The sequence below is a fragment of the Lepidothrix coronata genome, unplaced genomic scaffold (genome assembly GCF_001604755.1).
Source record: "Lepidothrix coronata isolate B3197 unplaced genomic scaffold, Lepidothrix_coronata-1.0 Scaffold76, whole genome shotgun sequence".
Taxonomy (NCBI): domain Eukaryota; kingdom Metazoa; phylum Chordata; class Aves; order Passeriformes; family Pipridae; genus Lepidothrix; species Lepidothrix coronata.
In genome coordinates this window covers 1,586,588-1,605,182 of record NW_016690256.1, presented here as the reverse complement: position 1 = coordinate 1,605,182, position 18,595 = coordinate 1,586,588, and the positions used below count along the sequence as shown (strand labels likewise).

Sequence of the window (18,595 nt, the reverse complement as noted above, 5' to 3'; positions counted from 1 at the left end):
GATGGATTTCCACACAGGGCTGACGAGCTCCATCTGCCCGGGGGGCTGGGAATCGAACCCGGGTCGCAGCGGTGAGAGTCCTGCACCCTAACCACTAGACCACCAGAGGCCCCTAATAACGAGTATATTGCGGGATAAAATAGCCTGTTTTATCTTAGCAACCTGTAAGTATAGAGATCCATAATGAAAATAAAGTGAATAAATTTTCTCAACATAAATAAATGTACGCACCTAAATATCTATAGGGATTATGTTGCCTTTTAACATCCAGACAAAATGGACAAAGAAATTTAAAAATATAAAGCAATTTAGCAGTACATTTGCTGACATGCTGCATTAACTACATGGCAGGAGTTTTAATTTAGCTTATTCTAATTTCATCTTTGCTATGCCTTTGAAATATATTAACATTCCTTTACATGTTTTCCTAAGCTCTTGTCTAAAAAGTTGAATGCAAATGAAGGGAAAGTAGGTACTTTGATCTTCACTGTTACTGGAAAAAGAATTATACACATTGTCATATCAGCATATGATTTCCTCTTGAATCTACAGGCTTTGCTGATCCACAGACTGCAATATCAAACCCATCGCAAAGTGGTTTGCATAATGCACTTCACATCTACATGAATGGCTCCATGTCCCAAGTACAAGGCTCTGCAAATGATCCTATCTTTTTACTACACCACGCATTTGTTGACAGGTAGGTTTAATTCTTCTTAGTAAACCTAATTAATTTTATGGGTTTTTTTTACAGTATGCTTTTCACAGGCATTTTAATGCTGCAAACATGTTACATGCCTTTACATGCACAACATTTTCAGACATGTAGTATTGAGTTCTGCTATTATTTGAAAGCACGTGTCATTCCTAATCTGACTGTATGTTCACTGGATTAAATATAACTTGACGAGTTGACAAATGCATTCAGCTTTTATTAACAAGGTAAAAATAGTTCTTCAATGATGTCATAATGATTAATATATATGGATGTGTATGTCAGGAAGTTTGGATCAAAAGTTAGTGACTCATTGAAATACAACTGTAATCAGTTGGAGCAATTCCTTTACATTCTAAATGTCAGAGCTGTTTTAATTTCTATTCCATAAGGAAAATCCAAGCCTGCTGTTCATAAATGAAGAAGAAAAAATACATATTTCAGTGTGACAATCAAAACTGTGACTGTCTCTTGATGAAAGAGAAGAGTACAGCTGTGCAGAATGAAAGAAAGAAAACAGAAGGATATCATGCTTATTATATAAGAAAGAGTAGAGGAGCACAGTTTTGCAAGAAAATAGTGGAATTGCTACATTAAGGGCAGCATTCCAAGATTTAATGGTGACCTTAAAAATTTCTGTGCCACTATAATACATGTGAATGGCTTCAAAAAATTTAAACTGGACTGCATTTACTCCAAACTCTGATGAATAAAGAGCAATTAAAAAAAAAAAAAAAAAAAGCTAAACAAAGGACAGTAAAAGCCACACAAACAACATGTTCTGGAGCAGTTTATATTTTCTTATTAATCTTCTACTTTCTCCCCCTACACTGACTGTGACTTGACTACAGCAATGTTTAGGACAATAAAAACTATTACGCTACTTTTGGGAGTTTTCCACAAATCTGTATGGTCAGAAACCTACTGACTGAGACTCTGCCTGCATGCAGGTGCTTACTGAGATGAAAATCAAAATACTTCGTTCATTTGGGTCACCAAGGCATGCAGCACAGAAGGGATGCAGATTACAACTTGCAGACATCATCTTGCACTGAAGTTCCTTAGTTTCAGGCAGTTTGCACCAAAACTCTTATATAAAACTTTGTCTTATTTAACCAAAAACCTAGTAGGTGTAAAAAAAACAAAATTCAAGTCAGATTTTTCTCTTCATGTATATTTAATATATAAAAGGAGGGGGGAAAATAATATAGTTTATATCTATATATAATAAAATATATAATATATATAATAATATAAATATATAACACATACATTAGATATTTAGTGAGCCAAATGATTGCATTCTTCACGCTTTAAACATGAGAGATAGGGCATCAAGTCTTAGCAAGTCACCCAGGCATCAGTGGAATGGTCCCTTAAATGGGTGACCTACCTGTTCTCTACTCCTAATGTGGTAAGGGCACAATTAGTCTTCTGGAGGTGTCAGTTTTGAAACTCTTTTATGTGAAAAGCTTTTCCTCCTAACATTTTAAAAGTTAAACAGCGTAGCTCAGCTGTGATTTAGCATATCTACGCATTGACTGCTCAGCAGGATGGATGCAAGAGGGTTTCAAGTGTGGTTACAAAGCTCACTCTGGTGATTGTAAATTAACTTTCCGATATCTAGGCTATTAAAAAAGGAATCAATTGAATATTTATACAAAAGGTACACAGAAGAGAAAGAATTATGATGTGCCATATCAAAAGAATTGTTTTCCTTAGACACTGACACTTGTATATGACCTACATATCTCTTAGCTCCCACTCTTTGCAGGGCTTAAGTAACCACTTGGTCCTCATGCTGACCTCTCAGCATGAAATTTGACAGAGGAATTTCAGTTGTAGTCATTATGAGTTCCTGGAAATATTTCTTATAAATGTAGTTGTTATCAATTTAAAAAGGCAAAATTATTTGCAAATGACAACCTCATTAAGTCAGACTAGTGTTGAGGAAATAAATCACTGCAAAGGCACTGTGGGGGAAATACAGATATGCATGATGCAACCTCGTCCCATCTGTGGCAGAAAGAACATTACCAGTGCTATGCAGCTGCTACCTATATGGACTTTAGTACACACAGATGTAAACACTGAGAATAATGTAGTAGTATGATTCCGGTTACTTTGGTTACTTAGCAGCCTTATCCATGACAGATTAATCATGCTTTTAGTTATAATTAATAAGTAGGTGACTGATAGGTACATACAGTACATTTTAAAAAATTCTGTTCCTCTCCTACATAGACTTTAAATCAGAAGGGCTGAAAAGAAGCTATTTTCTGAGAGTCAAACAAGAATACAAAGAATAGTGGAAAGGGGAGAAACAGTATCCAGAGCAGCAGAAGCACATTTTATCAGCTTTTCTCATTTGGGCAGAATACTTTTGAGCTGATTGCTATTACTACATTGTGCCAATGGGCTTTTAATTGACTTTTAAATTATATCTTCTGACAAGGACAGCATCTTTTTACATGTTCCTTGGTGAGAACATGGAGAGTTACAAGATCGGTTTTTACTGGCAAAGTGTGTAAAAAAACTGGACATCAACAATCACAGTTCTGCTGGGATTGCAAATGCAGGGAAGAACAGCTCTGTGTCAAGAAATAAAGAATGGTCCAGCACTTTGAGCATCCATGTAGGATCCAAAAGAGGAATTCCCTCGCTCCACTGCAAATTCTTTGGATGAAAGTGAGCATGGAACTTGCTGTCCCATGCTTTCATTCCCTGGAGATGTGTTTCCTTCCCATTGATCTGAATGACACTTTCAAGGAGCTATGGATCTGAGCTTCAGTTAACCCATCTGTATAGTGGGTGATATTAGATGCCTACGCAAAAGGGATGCTGTCAGGGTAAATGCATTAATGACTGTGAAATGCTCAGTTAAAACCATAATAGGAGTGATAGAACTAAGGCAATAGATCATAGGAACTGATTTTGCAGGGAAACATATGGTACAGAGGAGGATAAACAAGTATATACGGAGTCTGCTGACAGGTGTGAGCCAAATGTTAGGAGCTGCTCTCCAAACTGAGCAACAGTCAGCCTACCATCTGCTGTCCTTCAGCCCTTCCTGCCTGGGCCTGAGCACAAAAGGAGGGAATGATGGACAAAGTAGAGGCGAAGTTGAGATCACTCAGGTGAAAAGAAAAGCATCGGCTTACAAACACTTCCCTTTCTTTTAGGTCATTCCCTTTCAGCAGTGCAGAAGTATGAAAGCACCCAGGCAACAGCTTTCTTAGCAATGATTAATCAGGCTCCTTGACATACAATTTGATAGCTAGAAGACCTAGGGAACAAATCTCTGTGCTTTCTAAAAACAGCTGACCACCCTGAAAATTATTAATTTTTGATTGAATGGCTAAAAAAAAAAAAAAAAAGATGCAACAAAATATACATTCAGCAAAAACAAGAGCTTTTTTAGCATTCTGAAGCATTTCTCTTAATTGCAAATCTCTTTACTATTCAGATATGCTTTACAGTCAGCACAAGGGAATAACAAGGGAGGAGTCAACCCACTCAAGCTGGAAGGAACAGCTGCACAGGCAGTGAAAGCAAGGGCCCACAGTCCCACTTGAGCTCATTGGGGTGTTTTCCGTGCTCTGAAAAGGAACTCTTTCCTCTATGCTGAATCTTTCAGATCCTCTATCTCTACAGCCACATAGTATCTCCATCTGTTCTCCCTGCACTTTTGTCCTTTGAATGTTTTTTTCACCTTTCTTCTCATTTGTTGTGTACTTCTACTCTTCTTGATTTCACACTCCATCCCAACAATTCCCCTCAGAAAAACTAAATAGCAATGGGGAATATAAGTTGCCATACAACTTTATAGCTGCAGAACAGCTAATGCAATAGGGCCTCAGTTCTCATCTCATTTCTAAGTTTTGCAGCGTCAGGCAGGGTTTATAACAATAATGTGGATGACTTCCAAAGGCCTTGGTTTTAGAACAAACCATTTAGCACTAATTTTCTGGAGAAACCCAATACTGTGTAGGATTTCATTCTCTTGCATCTCTAAAGTCTGGTATTTGTTAGACTATTTGCATGTTGTACTACAGCTAGACCCAGATTGTCAGTACTAGTGATGCCGCCATTACAACAGCTGCTTTCTCCAGCTTTCATGAGTAACTACACAGCTCAGAAAACTGCTGCAATCATCATTGCTTTAACTCAATACTCTGCCCAGGTGTTCTTCTCTGTCCATGCCCTTCTACTGCTTCTTTGTTCTTTTCACATCAGGTCAACTGGTCTCTATTGTGAAGGTCCTTCACTGCTCATCCCCAAATCTTTTCTTCTTAATTGTAAGGAACTCACCCCTCCAAAATGGTCATTATACCAATCTCTATTGTAAATCTGTTTTGTATTCAGACAAGTCACTCCATGCTCCTCCTGGCTGGGCATTGTTCACCCTGTGCATCCACAAATTCAGTCACTGTTCTTCCTTTCAACATGAACTTGAAAAAAAGCTCAGACGCTAGTGAGCTGAAGCATCCACTTTGTAGGCGGACTACTGCAGTCTCACTACATGGGTGCCTAGTCCTCCTCCTATCTGTTTGCATCTATCTGTTGTCCCTTGTCCTGTGTTTATGTCATGTGCTCTGTCATTAAGGGACTGTCTCACCGTGCTGGTCTGTGTCTCAAACTGCGACAGGCACATGGCATATTCTTTGCCTCTGACCATGGTTCTTAGCTGTCAAAGCAACATGAGCAACAGGAGATGACAATTGCTTTATTTACAATTGTATGAATTGGCAATGACAGGACACAGCTGGACATCCATACTCTGATCTTGTTACTTCAGTTACTGTTTTGCTTGCTATCACATAGGACTGATTTCTTGCATCAAAGAAACAAAATCTTCAGAAGTGGGAGGTGTGCATATGTATTTGTGTGTGTTTACATGCATTCTGCTAAAAGTAATCCAAGCCAAGGATAAGGTCACACACAGAATGGAGACACTCATTTACAGCCACTGACATACATGCATACTGCCAAGTAGGTGCAGAAGAAACTCTCCTACGCATCAACTTCAGAGCCCAGTGATAAAGCCAAAAATTCTGCCTAATCAAGGCAAATGTCTCTGTGCTATGCATTAACATCAGCTGACATAGACTCATATGCAGAATGCTAAAATAAACCCTTCTGCTTCAGTGGCAGGCTGGAGCTGGGAGCTTAGGAAATGTCGGACTCTGGATTATCTGGGAATCTGACAATAAAATGCTCACATTGCTTATCAGTGAAGTGCTAAACTGAAAAGCATGTATAGAGAAATCTGTTAAAAAATAAATTAGAACCCAAAATCTACACATCCTGATTTGCATATCAACAACACTACATTCCCTAAGCCAACTTTATGGACACTTTCAGTCCCTGTGGACTCTAATATACTCACCACTCAATATGCCCACCACTCAATATATTCAGGCCAGTCCCTTCTTCCGCTAAGGAAAAAAAAAAGAAAAGAAAAAGAAAGCATTCTGACAATAGTAATTTTGCTGGAAAAATCACTTTAACAAGAGGAAATTTTATTTTTTCACCCCCATGAAATGTCAAAATAAAAGCTCCTTATTTTTACTCTGTTTTTGAAACAACTCATTTTCTTTTTCTCTTAAATGTCATCTCAAGGTTTTTAAACCAAAAAATAGATGAGAAAAAACCAAATTGTTCTATTGTTTTGAAATGTTGACAGGAAACAGGAACTTATTCTAGCAGCTAAAAACTATTTGCTTCAAGAATTTGGAACACTTGGAGAGAAGGCATTCAAAAAGAATCATCGAAAATTCTTGTAAGAAAACACTATGTTTCCACACTTGTTTAATATATAAAATAAGAATAATTCCTTATCCTGAACTGTCTCCTGTGGGAGACAACACAGATAATGCACGAGGCCAAGGAATTATTTTCTTCATTTGATGTACAAAAATGAGAGACACCAAAACATGTAACTGAGGTGCTGAGATGGAGATTGTAATATAATGAATTATCAGCAAATAATAAAGCAGTGTAAAAACGGAGAAATCACTGCATAAACACTAAGTGTATGATTAATTTTATTCCTTGATAAGGCTCACCACAGCAAGGCTCACCACTTTTTGAGATATGTTTGTAAAACAATGATGACACAGTCTAAAAGTCATCGTTTTTCTGGAGCTGAATGAATTATGGCTTGGAGCCACTTGAAATCTGTTGGACAAAGGCAGGTCAAGAGTTGCTCTTACCAGTATACCTCCTCCTACACTAACAGTAAATCCACAGGGCTTCTCCATCATGCCAGCTCAGGATCTTACAGTCTATGCCCAGCCCTGTATGCTCCCAAGTGCCTGTGTAAAAGCAGTATATGAGATGAAGTCATCTTCATAATTGTCCCTGGCACGAAGGCGAAACTCAGTCAAAGTCATCCCACTCAGTGAAAGCATGAGCATCACTGAGCTACTGCTATGTAAGGGGTGAGAAAGTAGAGCTTTTAAGAGCAAAGCCCCTGGGATTTTCTCCTGAACTAGAGACATTTTTGCACCATTTCCAGGACAGATCTGTGATGGTGGTATGTAGCAGGACAGCCCCTAATGCTTCCAAACACTACTGTACCTCCTAAAAGCTTTTCATTTTGCTTATATATCATTTGATATTTCTCAACTGAGTGAAATATTGTGGAGCTGGTGGGAGATACAGTCATTTCTTACTCAGGATATATAGCCATAAAATTTAGGTTGACTTTTGGAATTAAACATCTAGATTATAAAGTGCTACTGCATAGGAAAAAAAAAAGAACCGTATTCATGGTATGACATGGCATATATGGGAGCAGTAGGATGGTATCAGTTGGTACTGTATGATTTTAGTGGGACCATATGCATATGCCAAATGCATGTAAGATGGATAAAGAGGGAAAAAAAACCACTTCAGAAACAGACAGGGAAGGCAGCAGAAGGTCGAGGACAGAAGTGGGATAATTGTGCACAATACCCAAAGAAGTTCCTACAAACAATTTTGTCTGCAGGACTATGAATAGGCAGGAACACTGTGTAGTTTACCTAGGCTCCCCAGCCCCAGAGAGCAACCTTGTCCACTGGCACCTGGGTGAATGAGGGCAGCAGCATTGGAGCTGGTGACCTGCTCGCACCTCAAATACCTGTTAACATGCAGGTCTCTATCAGAGTCACAGCTAGTGGAGCTGCTGATTTATCCCTCTAAAGAAATATTGTCTAAGCTATACTCTTCTTGAGCTACATTGCAGACATCTCCTATTGAGCCTCATTTACAGTCAGCAAGACTATAGTCAAGTAGTTCATAGAATCACAGAAGGGTTTGGGTTGGAAGGGGCCTCAAAGATCACCTTGTTCCAACTCCCTGCCATGGGTAGGGATGCCTCCCACTGCTGACTAGCGGCCAGATAATACAAACATCTCTGCTGAGGAACCTTTTTGTCTTTTAATCGTATGGGTACACTCAAAATACTTCTTTCTATCTCTGTACAATACCTAGCATAGAAAGTTTGCTTAAACTCAAGTTCAGAAATTACTATAATACAAATACCCATAACACATGTAATGCTTAAGGCATATGAGGGCATTACTCATTACTTGTATAAGCAATAAGACTGAGCCTGGGAAAATTATCTCCCCACCTCCAAAGCTCTTGGGGGAATTAATGAAATTTTTGCAATGCATCCTGGGTGGCAGTTTGCTCTTCTCCCTGCCTCTTGCATATTACATGGCTCCTCCTGGGAAGAGAGGTCTGATCAGCATGCACATCTACATCCCACCATCAGGATCTGTGGCACAGCAGCAAGGTAGCCTCCCCTGAGGATTAACAAAATCACCTCATTACAGCAGCAGCTGTGCTGGAAGCCACTAGGTCACAGAAAGCAGCTCTTCTATCAGGAGAGGTATCAGAATGTTTCATATGAGGGTGGGCCAGGAATGACTTTGGTCACAAGCTTTATTGGCACACATAAACTCCTACGAGTATGAGATATAGAGCAGATAAGTACCGAAGGAGTGGGAACTCGAGAATGTAAGTTTTTATAAAAGAAGTTTCTACATTTTTAAATTTTGTTTCCCCTTGGGGATGTCTACAAATGTGCAGGAGGATACATGCTCCCTCTGTCACCCCAAGGTCTCTGTTGGCACTGAACCGGAGCTGCTAACCTTTCCCTCCTAACCTCTCAAGATTTGCAGCAGGTTAACCAGAGCTACTCAGCTTGTTTGATGGAGCTGACTCACTCAAAGTGGGCTCAGTATGTGGGCAGAGTGAGTTCACATTTACTGCAAAATACCACATAAATATATCCATGGAAAGCAGAGTGTAAGTGGGAAGGTTGGGGTGTTGCTGAGATACATCTCTCCAGTATCTCTCCCTCCCCTTTGATATCCCCGTGTCTGGGGCTGAAAGGAAAATCATACACCAAGATACTGAGTAGGACTCTAACATCTATTTCAGCAAGCCTGGACAGTTCCTGCTACTGCAATTGCAAAGCACCAAAAGGGGTACAGGAACAGTCTTAAAGGGTCACAACACAGACCATATAACCTATACCATGGCTAGAGTGGTGGCCAGAAGCAAAAGCAAAGGAGTATAGGTTTAAAGCATCTCTCCTCCAGTGGACAGAGAGGTATTGAACCTATATAGCACACTTGAGGCTGCACCTGCATCTAAAGTAACCTACATTCATTTAAATAAGTCCTCTGGATATTCATAGACAGACCATATAGAATCAGAGAGAAGGAGAAATAAGGACAAGGATCAGTCTCGAGATAAATATTCTTTTTATCGATTAAGCATACATAAAACATACATATAGTGCTGCTGCTCCACCTTGCTTTAGGGGAAAGACCAGAGAAAGGTTAAACAGACATCTTCTGTATTAGATGTGAAATACAGCAGTTGGCAATCTCACCTTCCATATCATTATTCAGGCTAAATGTTTGTAATGACCCATTCTGCTCTTAAAAGTCAATAATATAGGAGGTTCAGTTCAAATAGTGCCATTTAAAATGCAGGGTTCCTATCAGTCTTATGGCAAGATTTTAGTTCAGCCAACACAATTACAGAATGGATCACTTTGAACACTTCATATTTTGCGAGCGATTAGTGGTTTTTAAAAGGAAAGGTTACACTGCCTTGAAACTTCACAAGAGCTGCATGGTTAATCTTCACCTATTCTCTTAATGCTGGAAGAGGGGAAATCTCCCCATGGCACAGCGACCAAGATGAGCTCTGATGTAGACAGTTATCATTTCCTTCCTGCAACACTTCTGCGATAATAGCTGATATAATTGTTCAAATTTTAAAAAAATCACAAGAAAACATGGTGTTTTTCTCACCCACATGCAGCTACCTCCTATTCATCAAAAGAAATTATCATTTCACTAACATAGATGTGATTTGTATATTACATGCCCCTGTGAACCTCAATAATGACAATCTTAAATTCTCAAAAGAATTGAATTACAGAGCACAGGAGTGGGCTCCATAGTGTCAGTTCAGCTACCTCCACAGCAGTCCATATTAATCTGATCATTATCTTTCTCTTCAGGGGAAACTAGTTATTAAACTTGGGAGCAGCTGGCATTTGTACTATCTCCTGCTTCAAGTGATGTTTTTCTGTTAGCTGCAAACCATGGCAAAAATGAACCTAAGAAATTTGACACAGGATATACATTCCAGCAAATGTTAACTTTTGTTTTTGATGCAGCATATAGTTGCATTTGTATTTCCTTACTTACAAAGCACACAGTACACACCATCATGTCTCATCTATAACTTGGTTTTTTCAGTGTTGGGCAGTATTGGAGACCTACATCTGAATGAGAAACAAATATTTCTAGCCAAACATTGCTCTGGTTTGACAGCAAGGGGTGAAACAACACATGTGATGACAGCTATTTAAAGATAAAGAATTTATCTCCTGCACCTCGGAAAAGCCATTGACAACTTTCATTGGTGTTAAACAAAGGCTGGCTTGGCTAAGAAAAGTGGTAGAGTTTGGAGCAGGTATCTGACAGAATAACAGCACAGCTAATTCTCGTTTAAAATCATTTCTTCCCAGCAGAGGGGCAGAATAAGCTTCCACAGGAATTACCTTGCTTTGCCAATGACTGGGTTAAACTAAGGCACTACCTAGTTCCAAGCTAGAGAATACAGACATCCCTCTGCACAGATTCCTGCATCTTTTCCAACACTCAGCTCTTGTCTTTAGTGTCATGCTTAGCTTATCCATTTTCTCCATCTTCAATAAAAATAAAGCTCTTTACATTGTAATCTAACAGCAACTGATCAAACATAAGTTGAGCTCAGCACTTGTTGTTTCATCCTACACAGTTTTATGAAAAGACAAAACCAATATTTCTGGAAGGCTCATTTACTGGGAAAGTAGGTTACAGGATTGCCCAGCTTGTTAGGCTTTGTGGCATGAGAACTGTGCCCCAGACTTATATGCAACAGAGTTGAAGCCTCAAGTAGCTATATGAGTTTCCTGAGAAAGGTTAAGCACTTTGCAATGCGACTAAAGGAAGTCAGGACAGCAAACAGGGAACAGAAATGCAGGACTTCAGCAACCCTCTCTGAGAGTGGAGCCGCATTTGGTCCTACATCACCAGCAGTGATCTCTGCTCAAGATTTTATCTGAATCCTCTGCAGGACTCTGTTGCTTGAACAGCTTCTTTTCTCAATAGAGGCTCGAGGAGCTGCTGACTTTCTTCGTTCTAGAAGAGAAATACTTGGAGCACTACATGATTATTGGAGAATGACTGGAAGCTATATAGCCCTCTGCACTCAATGAGCAAGCAAAGCAGCAATGAGAGATCCAACTGCATCTTCTCCAAATGGCTATGGATGCTCAAGCTGTTTGACATAAAAAGAAAAAGTTTCAGATGGAAAGCCTTAAGACTGTTCTCTTCCCTTAATCCTATAGACACATTGAGAGTCCTTCATAGGTAAGAGGGAAAACTGCTCTAAATCGCGTTGACAGAGGAAATATTAAAAATATCTCATAAACGGTGTGGAGCTGTGTCAGGGAAGTTTCGGTTCCAAAAGGAGAAATTCAGGAAAGGGTTCCTTAGGTTAAAGAAAGGGCCTTCACCCAGAGAGTGATTGGGCACTGGAACAGGCTCCCCAGGGAGTGGTCACAACACCAAGCCTAACAGAGTTCAAGAAGCATTTGGACAAACGCTCTCAGGCACATGGTGTGATTCTTGGTGTGGCCCTGTGCTGGGCCAGGAGTTGGACTTGATGATCCTTGTGGCTCTCTTCCAACTCAGGATATTCTATGATTCTGTGAACCAAGCAGCTGCAGTAACCTTGAGGCTTTCAACAAAGCAGGACATAGGCGAAGAGAGTGGCATTAATTGTCTCAGATGGGTTTGGCTGTGTGGGACTACAACTTTGACAGCTCTGTCCCTCTTGTTTTCTTTGTCTGACAATTTCCAAGTATCCAGTTTGTGCAGTGAAAACAAAGGAGACGGAATGCTTGTAGTGAGATGGTGAAGCAGAGCAGTGTCAAGATCCTCAGGTGTCACATGGCTGCCCAACTCTCTTGGTATTTTGTAATGGGTGGGAAGGTGTCAGCATAGTGTACATTATTATGCCTCACTCAGAGAATGGTACTTTAGGAGACAACCTGCAGCCAACATCAATCTTGCTGAATAAGTGAGGGCAACATGTCATCTACATGTTGCCTCTCAGTGTTGCAGGTGGTCTATTCCACTCTAGTCCACAAAAAAACCCCCACTTTTGATTCAGAAGATGAAGTAAATTGAAACAAAAAAGTAGGCCAGACCTTTCTTGAAAATGAATATTCATATTTCAGAGGCATATAATTGACCTACCTGGGAATATATACTCTAAGAAAAAAATCCAAACCACAACATTATATGAGGGAACAGGTCCACCAGGTTGAACATCCTTTTTTATGTTTTGTGCAAGCTTGTGTTTTAAGTGTTAGGGCTTGACAAATCTAGAAGCCCAAATATGGTGGTATAGTTACCACAGCTCCATGTTCTTTGGTCCAGGCAGCAATGAGGTTGAGCATATATTCCCGACAGGCATACATGGACACAATAGGTATATATATGGATATGCTAACATGTTTGACCAGATACACAGATCAACGCAAGAAATGCAGCTCTCACACAAATTCCAATGGCACCAGCAGCTTCACCCTCTTTACCTCTTTGGCTGACCAGAATGAAAGCCTGTTATGGGAAAATATACATACATATAGAGAGATATACACACAAAAAGTCTGGATTCCCCAGTAACTGGCCTTAGGTACCCACCCAGTCGACCCATTAACTGGATCGCCTGATCTCCAGCTGCCTCACTCACAGGTAGACACACACATGTCTGCATAAAGAGGTCTGTCCAGTAGCTGGTCAGGGACTGGCATAGAAGAAACTTTGACAGAGGTAATGAAAGGGTCTGTGGAAGAGGCAATGTTGTCCAAGGATGCTTGCTGCATGCTGCAGCTTGGAATTGATAGTGGTAGCCCCTGGATGTTCCACAGCAGCTGGGACTAGACACAGAGTAAGCACTGTAACGCAGGGCAGTCCTCATCAGTGATTCACCAGCAAGGGACACAGTCTCAGAGGTCTTGGATGGGTTTTCACAATAATTGAGGGCAGCATCTTAATTTTTAATCAGACACTTGCATTATGACGGTGTAATTTGTTTACAATCTGCCTTAGAGTCCCTGCAGTGTTTTTAGCCAACTTAAAACTAAGAGAAAAGAATACTGCAATATAACTGCGTACATTGGCAAACAGTACAGTGTCTTGACTTTACAACCTCAGCATCAGCAGCTCTTCCAGGCCTGAAGCGCTGATGTTTCTCCCAAATGCTTGGGATGGGAATTACCTGAGGTGACTTTGCAATACCAGCTGACTACTGCCAACTTTTAAAGTGATGACTACTGTGTAATCACAGTCCTTGGGCTGGCATTTCAGCTTTCATCAATTTGTTTCCTTTTCCTTTTCTTTCCAAATGCAAATACATGTTGCTTGCCAGATTTCTACAGAATGTCAGATCTCATGATACTGAAATAAATTGTATAAATGAGCTTTAAGCAACAATGTTCTGTCTTTCTTCTGCCATAGTCGGTCTGATCTAGCCTGTCTCACAACTCTAGATGAGGAATGAAAGTTTTTGTGTCAAACCTGGCCCAACCAGTGACAGGGCTTCAGATTTGAATGTGATAAAGTTATTAGTGGCTTACAAAGTGGCTGCCTAGCAGCTGAAAGATTACTCCTGAGTGCAAGCTTAGCTGAGGCACAAGTTTATCAAGTTACTGAGAAGCAAAGGGCACAGTTTCATTGTTGCTTTAAGTCAGTTTAACCTGGTACATAGGTTAGGAAGAAGAAAAAGTCCTACTCAGCAATTAGTGCAACCCAGAGGTGTTCACCTCTGTTCCTCCCTTGTGCAGGTACTGGCCATCATGCAAAAGCATAATGAATCAGGTCTATGGCTTTATCTTACCTCAGATATCCCAGAACAAATAAAAACAAATGAGATGTTTGGTTTGAAATGAAATTAGTTCTTTAATCCTGCTTATGGCGCGGTTGTGCAAATGCTTACAAGAAAAGTGAGGACAAGAAAGTAGGAGGTAGGAGGAAAACTGTACTTTGTCCTCTCTGGGGCTACGGACCCAGTGATCATGAACCTTCACCTTAAGGGGACTGTAGTCCTCTCACTGGGCACACCTGCAGTGTGACACATGTTCCTGATTGTGTGACAGAGGAATTCATATAGAAGTACTGAACCCTCATCTTCCCCCTTTCCCTCTCTCCAGCTGTCCTTAATTGCAAGGTAAAACACACTGGATTAAACTTCTCCTATTAAATCTTAGTGAAGGGACAGTTAGGTTTACACTATGAGTCAGTGTCTCTGAGGTGGCTCAATACAAGGAAATCTTTAGTAACAGATATTTATGATCTGTTTTCCCCCCTTACATTCAGTCAGTCAAGTGTACCTCTGGTAACAACTGTGGAAGCACACTGTTGGGAAAAGGCCCTTAGAAGGGACACTTTGGAAATTATAAAGAAAATGCCTACTCTTACTGTTTTACCCTATTTTTTCTAGATTTTAAGATTTCCTTCCTGCAGGCAGCATCTTTTTTTCAGAGTGCACAACACTATCTGGAACAGTATGAAGAAATCCAGCCTATATACAGAAATGCTTTTATACTCTGTTTGATATTTCCCACTGGCAACGTAAACCCATTTATTTCTTGACTCATCCTTTCATTAGCTATAATCCCACTGCATATATTATTCATAAAATAACATGAATTCAGAAATATATATTGGTGGCCATTTTTTAATCATCCTCAAATCAATCCGATTTTCCCACCAGGTGGGTTTGTTTGTTTGTTTGTTTTTTTAATTAATTTTCTACTAAGGTTCATTTCATTTCATTTTGTATAACCTGGTATGTACAGAGCTGGATAAGGAAAATATTTGAGTCTATTTATATGAAATTAAAGGGAAGTGATATATCCATGTCTTTTATAGATGGCTTTAATTTTCTCTGTAAAAGCACTATACCACACAAAAACTTTTTGCAAAAGCAAGGTATATTTTCCCTGAATGAAAATTCAAATTGCCAAAACATCAACATACCAGGTGGGTGTCTTTATAACTCTTTACCACATACCAATTCTCTGGATCGATTAGAGCCGGCACACACAAGTATTAAGCTCATCAACAGTTACAATGACCTGAATACAGAAGTATAGCAAAAAATTTAAATAAAATTGAGACTCCATGCTTTGCAATGATATAACCTAACTCCAATGGGTACCACAGTTTGGTAGGCACAAACTGGCCCTGTAGCTGAGGTCCCACTCCACTATGGCATGTATAGTATGAACTTAGGCAAGTCATTTGTACTCTGTGCCTATTTTCTCTAGAGTAAAATAAGGCCTGTAAGACTCTCTAAACTTTCTCCCATATGCAGGAAGAATATTCTTTGCCTTTATGATTTGTTAGGAGTCCTTCTGACCAGATGATCTCCCTTGGCTATTTCTGCATCAAGCATGTGGCTTTTGACTGAATCAGATGGTTTAAGTAAGAGTGAATTTATCATGTCCCTTGATCAATTTTTTCTATGTTTAAATACAAACCTTGAGCCTTATTTTAGTCTACATTTGCCTAAATCCAACCCATTCTACAATATTAAAATTCTACTTCTTACCACAAAAATAATCTTTGCATAGAGTATTGATTATCATAATCTAGTAATTACTTTAATATCACACCCACTACAAAATAATTTCTATTTTGGAAGTGCAATTTAGAGATATTGAGCCTCTTTGAATACCAAATGCGAGACAGGACATCTTTCAATATTCAAATTAGTCTCCTATCTCTTTCAGTTCCTTGGCCTCTTATTTGGGACATTCGGTTTGGGCACTTTGATTTCTTCAAGATTTCTTCAAGACTGTCTTCCAGATGCAGACAGTCTTTGCCGTAATCAAGATAGAATTATTTTTTAATCTGCCCAAGGCCTTTAAATAAAAGCTATCTCTTCCAAGTCACTTTTGCTTGCAGCTGAAGAAATACAAAGAGCATTAGGGACATCAGGAGACTAATCTCTACTTAATTTAGTTAATTTCCATTTCTTAAGATGTGGTTGCCTGTGACCCTTCTAGCTAGAGCTGTTACCCTGGAGGATTTATGGTTTATATATGGTTTATTTCTGCTAATCCCAGTTTGGGTTCTCTCCATTTCCATTGTCCAAATAAAATTCCTGACAACTTTTGGTTAGCTCTTCTCTGCTTTCCTTTTTCTAACCTCGTCTTTCCCACCATGCTCACGTTCCATCTGCTCTTTTTAGCACTGCCAGTATCTCCTAAATGATGCCAGTCTAGCTGAGTTGCAATGCTGAAAAAGTCTCAGTCTCTAGAAAATACCACTTCCACCTATACAAATTAGCTATACTTATCTGCTTGCTCTCTTTGTCTACATGCTGAGGAAGAAAGTAACCAATCAGGCTTCTGTAGGAGCCAGACAGACTTCTCTCTTTCTCATTTAACTTCCGTCCAGTACTTTTTTTTATACAGAATTAGTATGGAGAATGGATATAGCAGAGCCCTGATCTGAGTCTTTGCATCTCCTTTTGTTACCCCTAGCAAAATTACGTCAAGACAGGGAGGCAACATGGAATAAAATGGCCCTTAAGATGTCCTTTAATTCATGGTCCTGCTTTGTTAGGCTCTCTCAGGTCCAGGGAAGGAGGCAGAGGTTCATATGAAGAGAACAAAAGAGCGGTGTTTTGCCAAGATAACCAACAATTTTAGGGAGTTCAGGTCTCCTGCTGTACCACAAACCTGACTTTTCTACCAGGAATTTTGTCACTCCATGAAAGGACCGACTAATTACATCAGCATTTTGTCTCTCTGCATGTAGCTTTAGTTCTGCAGTCCTAAACTCTTCCAAGGTTGTAGTTACCGAGAAAAGAATAGGAAACAAGTACACATTTTTCAAAATACTAAAAGGAAATAACTTACATCACTGCTTTTAAGGAAGAAAAGAAAAAATGCTGTCTACTGTAAGTGGATCAACTGCTGAGGATGGAAGAACCGATTTCTCTCTGTCATGGAAATGACATGCCTCATTGGATAAAACAACTGTCTCTATAGACCAAGGCACAAGGAAGAATTGATCCATCATAGCTGCTCAGATGTGTTCTCTTTGCCTATAGGAAAGTATAGCACTGCATGAAGGAGAAAATATTTGATGCTAACTGCCTTAAATGTAGACAGGCCTGGAGAAAGTATCTTATTTAAAGAAAAAAAGTATCCTACAATGTATGATTCAGCCATCAGAGTACTCAGAAACAAAAGGCAGTGTGACTATTTTCTCCAGATATACTTTTTTTTGGCCCAAATCTTTTCAGCTAAGACAAATCCCCAAGGATAGGAGCATCATGCCAATATCACTACCTGGCTGACAGCAAAAGCCATAGGCTACTTCAAGATTTCAGTTTTCCTTAAAAATGTATGAAAGGAGTTAAGTCTTGGTTGAAGAGTTATAAAATGTAACTCTCTGATATGAAATGGCTTATGATGTCCAACAAGAACTATTTGTACTTCACCAACAGAAATACAGTTTAAGTTGTGCCCTCTCCATGGACTTTTCTCCCCAGCTGAATGCAACTGGGAGATTTCTTTTTCTACTAAGTTCAGAAACTGTTCTTGAAAAGCAAGGGTAAGGTTCCTCTTGCATAACATTTTTTACAAAATATGAGTAAGGCAGGGAAATGGCAGTGCCCTCCTTAGCAGATGAAGATGTAAAAAATACTACTGATATACTAAATCTGTCAGTTTTCTCAAACAAAATTAAAAAAATCCACCGACATCCTCCTGAAAATACAGAGCATGATGCATTATCTTGCCAAGAAAAAATTTTGTTTTGAGTCCATCCTACTTAACAAGCTGGAAACAAGCTGGGAACAAGCTTTTAGGTTGAAATAATAAATGCAACTTCACCCAATCACTTTATTATCAAGCAGAATAAGATCTTAATCTTTCAAAGCATCAAAAAACCACCCCAAGTACAATATAAATGCACAGGACAGAGTAAGGAAAATGTGATTCTTAAAGCCTTAAAGGATGTTTCTGAGATTTCTATGGTGGCATACAGACATGTTTGATGAAACAGATTTCAGTCAAGATGATATGTTTTTTGCTGGTTAACAGAGAGAACTGCTCCCAAACAACTCAATGAATTGTGCAATGTATCTTGTGCATCAGTACAACTAATCATGTAAGTAATTAGCGGCGTGCTATCTCATCTAAATCTACAGATCAGCTGCGAGAGCAGACAATTCAATGCTCCTGTTACTGCTACAAGAAGCTTGATACCTAATGTGGGAACCACACTGCAAATG

The 18,595-nt window shown here is 39.5% G+C and overlaps 1 protein-coding gene across 1 annotated transcript in view; it reads left to right on the top strand.

Annotated features, from left to right (window-relative positions):
- TYR (tyrosinase) overlaps positions 1-18,595 on the top strand; it is a 55,713-nt gene that overhangs the window by 20,307 nt on the left and 16,811 nt on the right. The window contains exon 3 of the mRNA XM_017819610.1: positions 553-700. Within this exon, the coding sequence (XP_017675099.1) occupies positions 553-700 (148 nt within the window). The remainder of the gene's footprint in view (positions 1-552; positions 701-18,595) is intronic.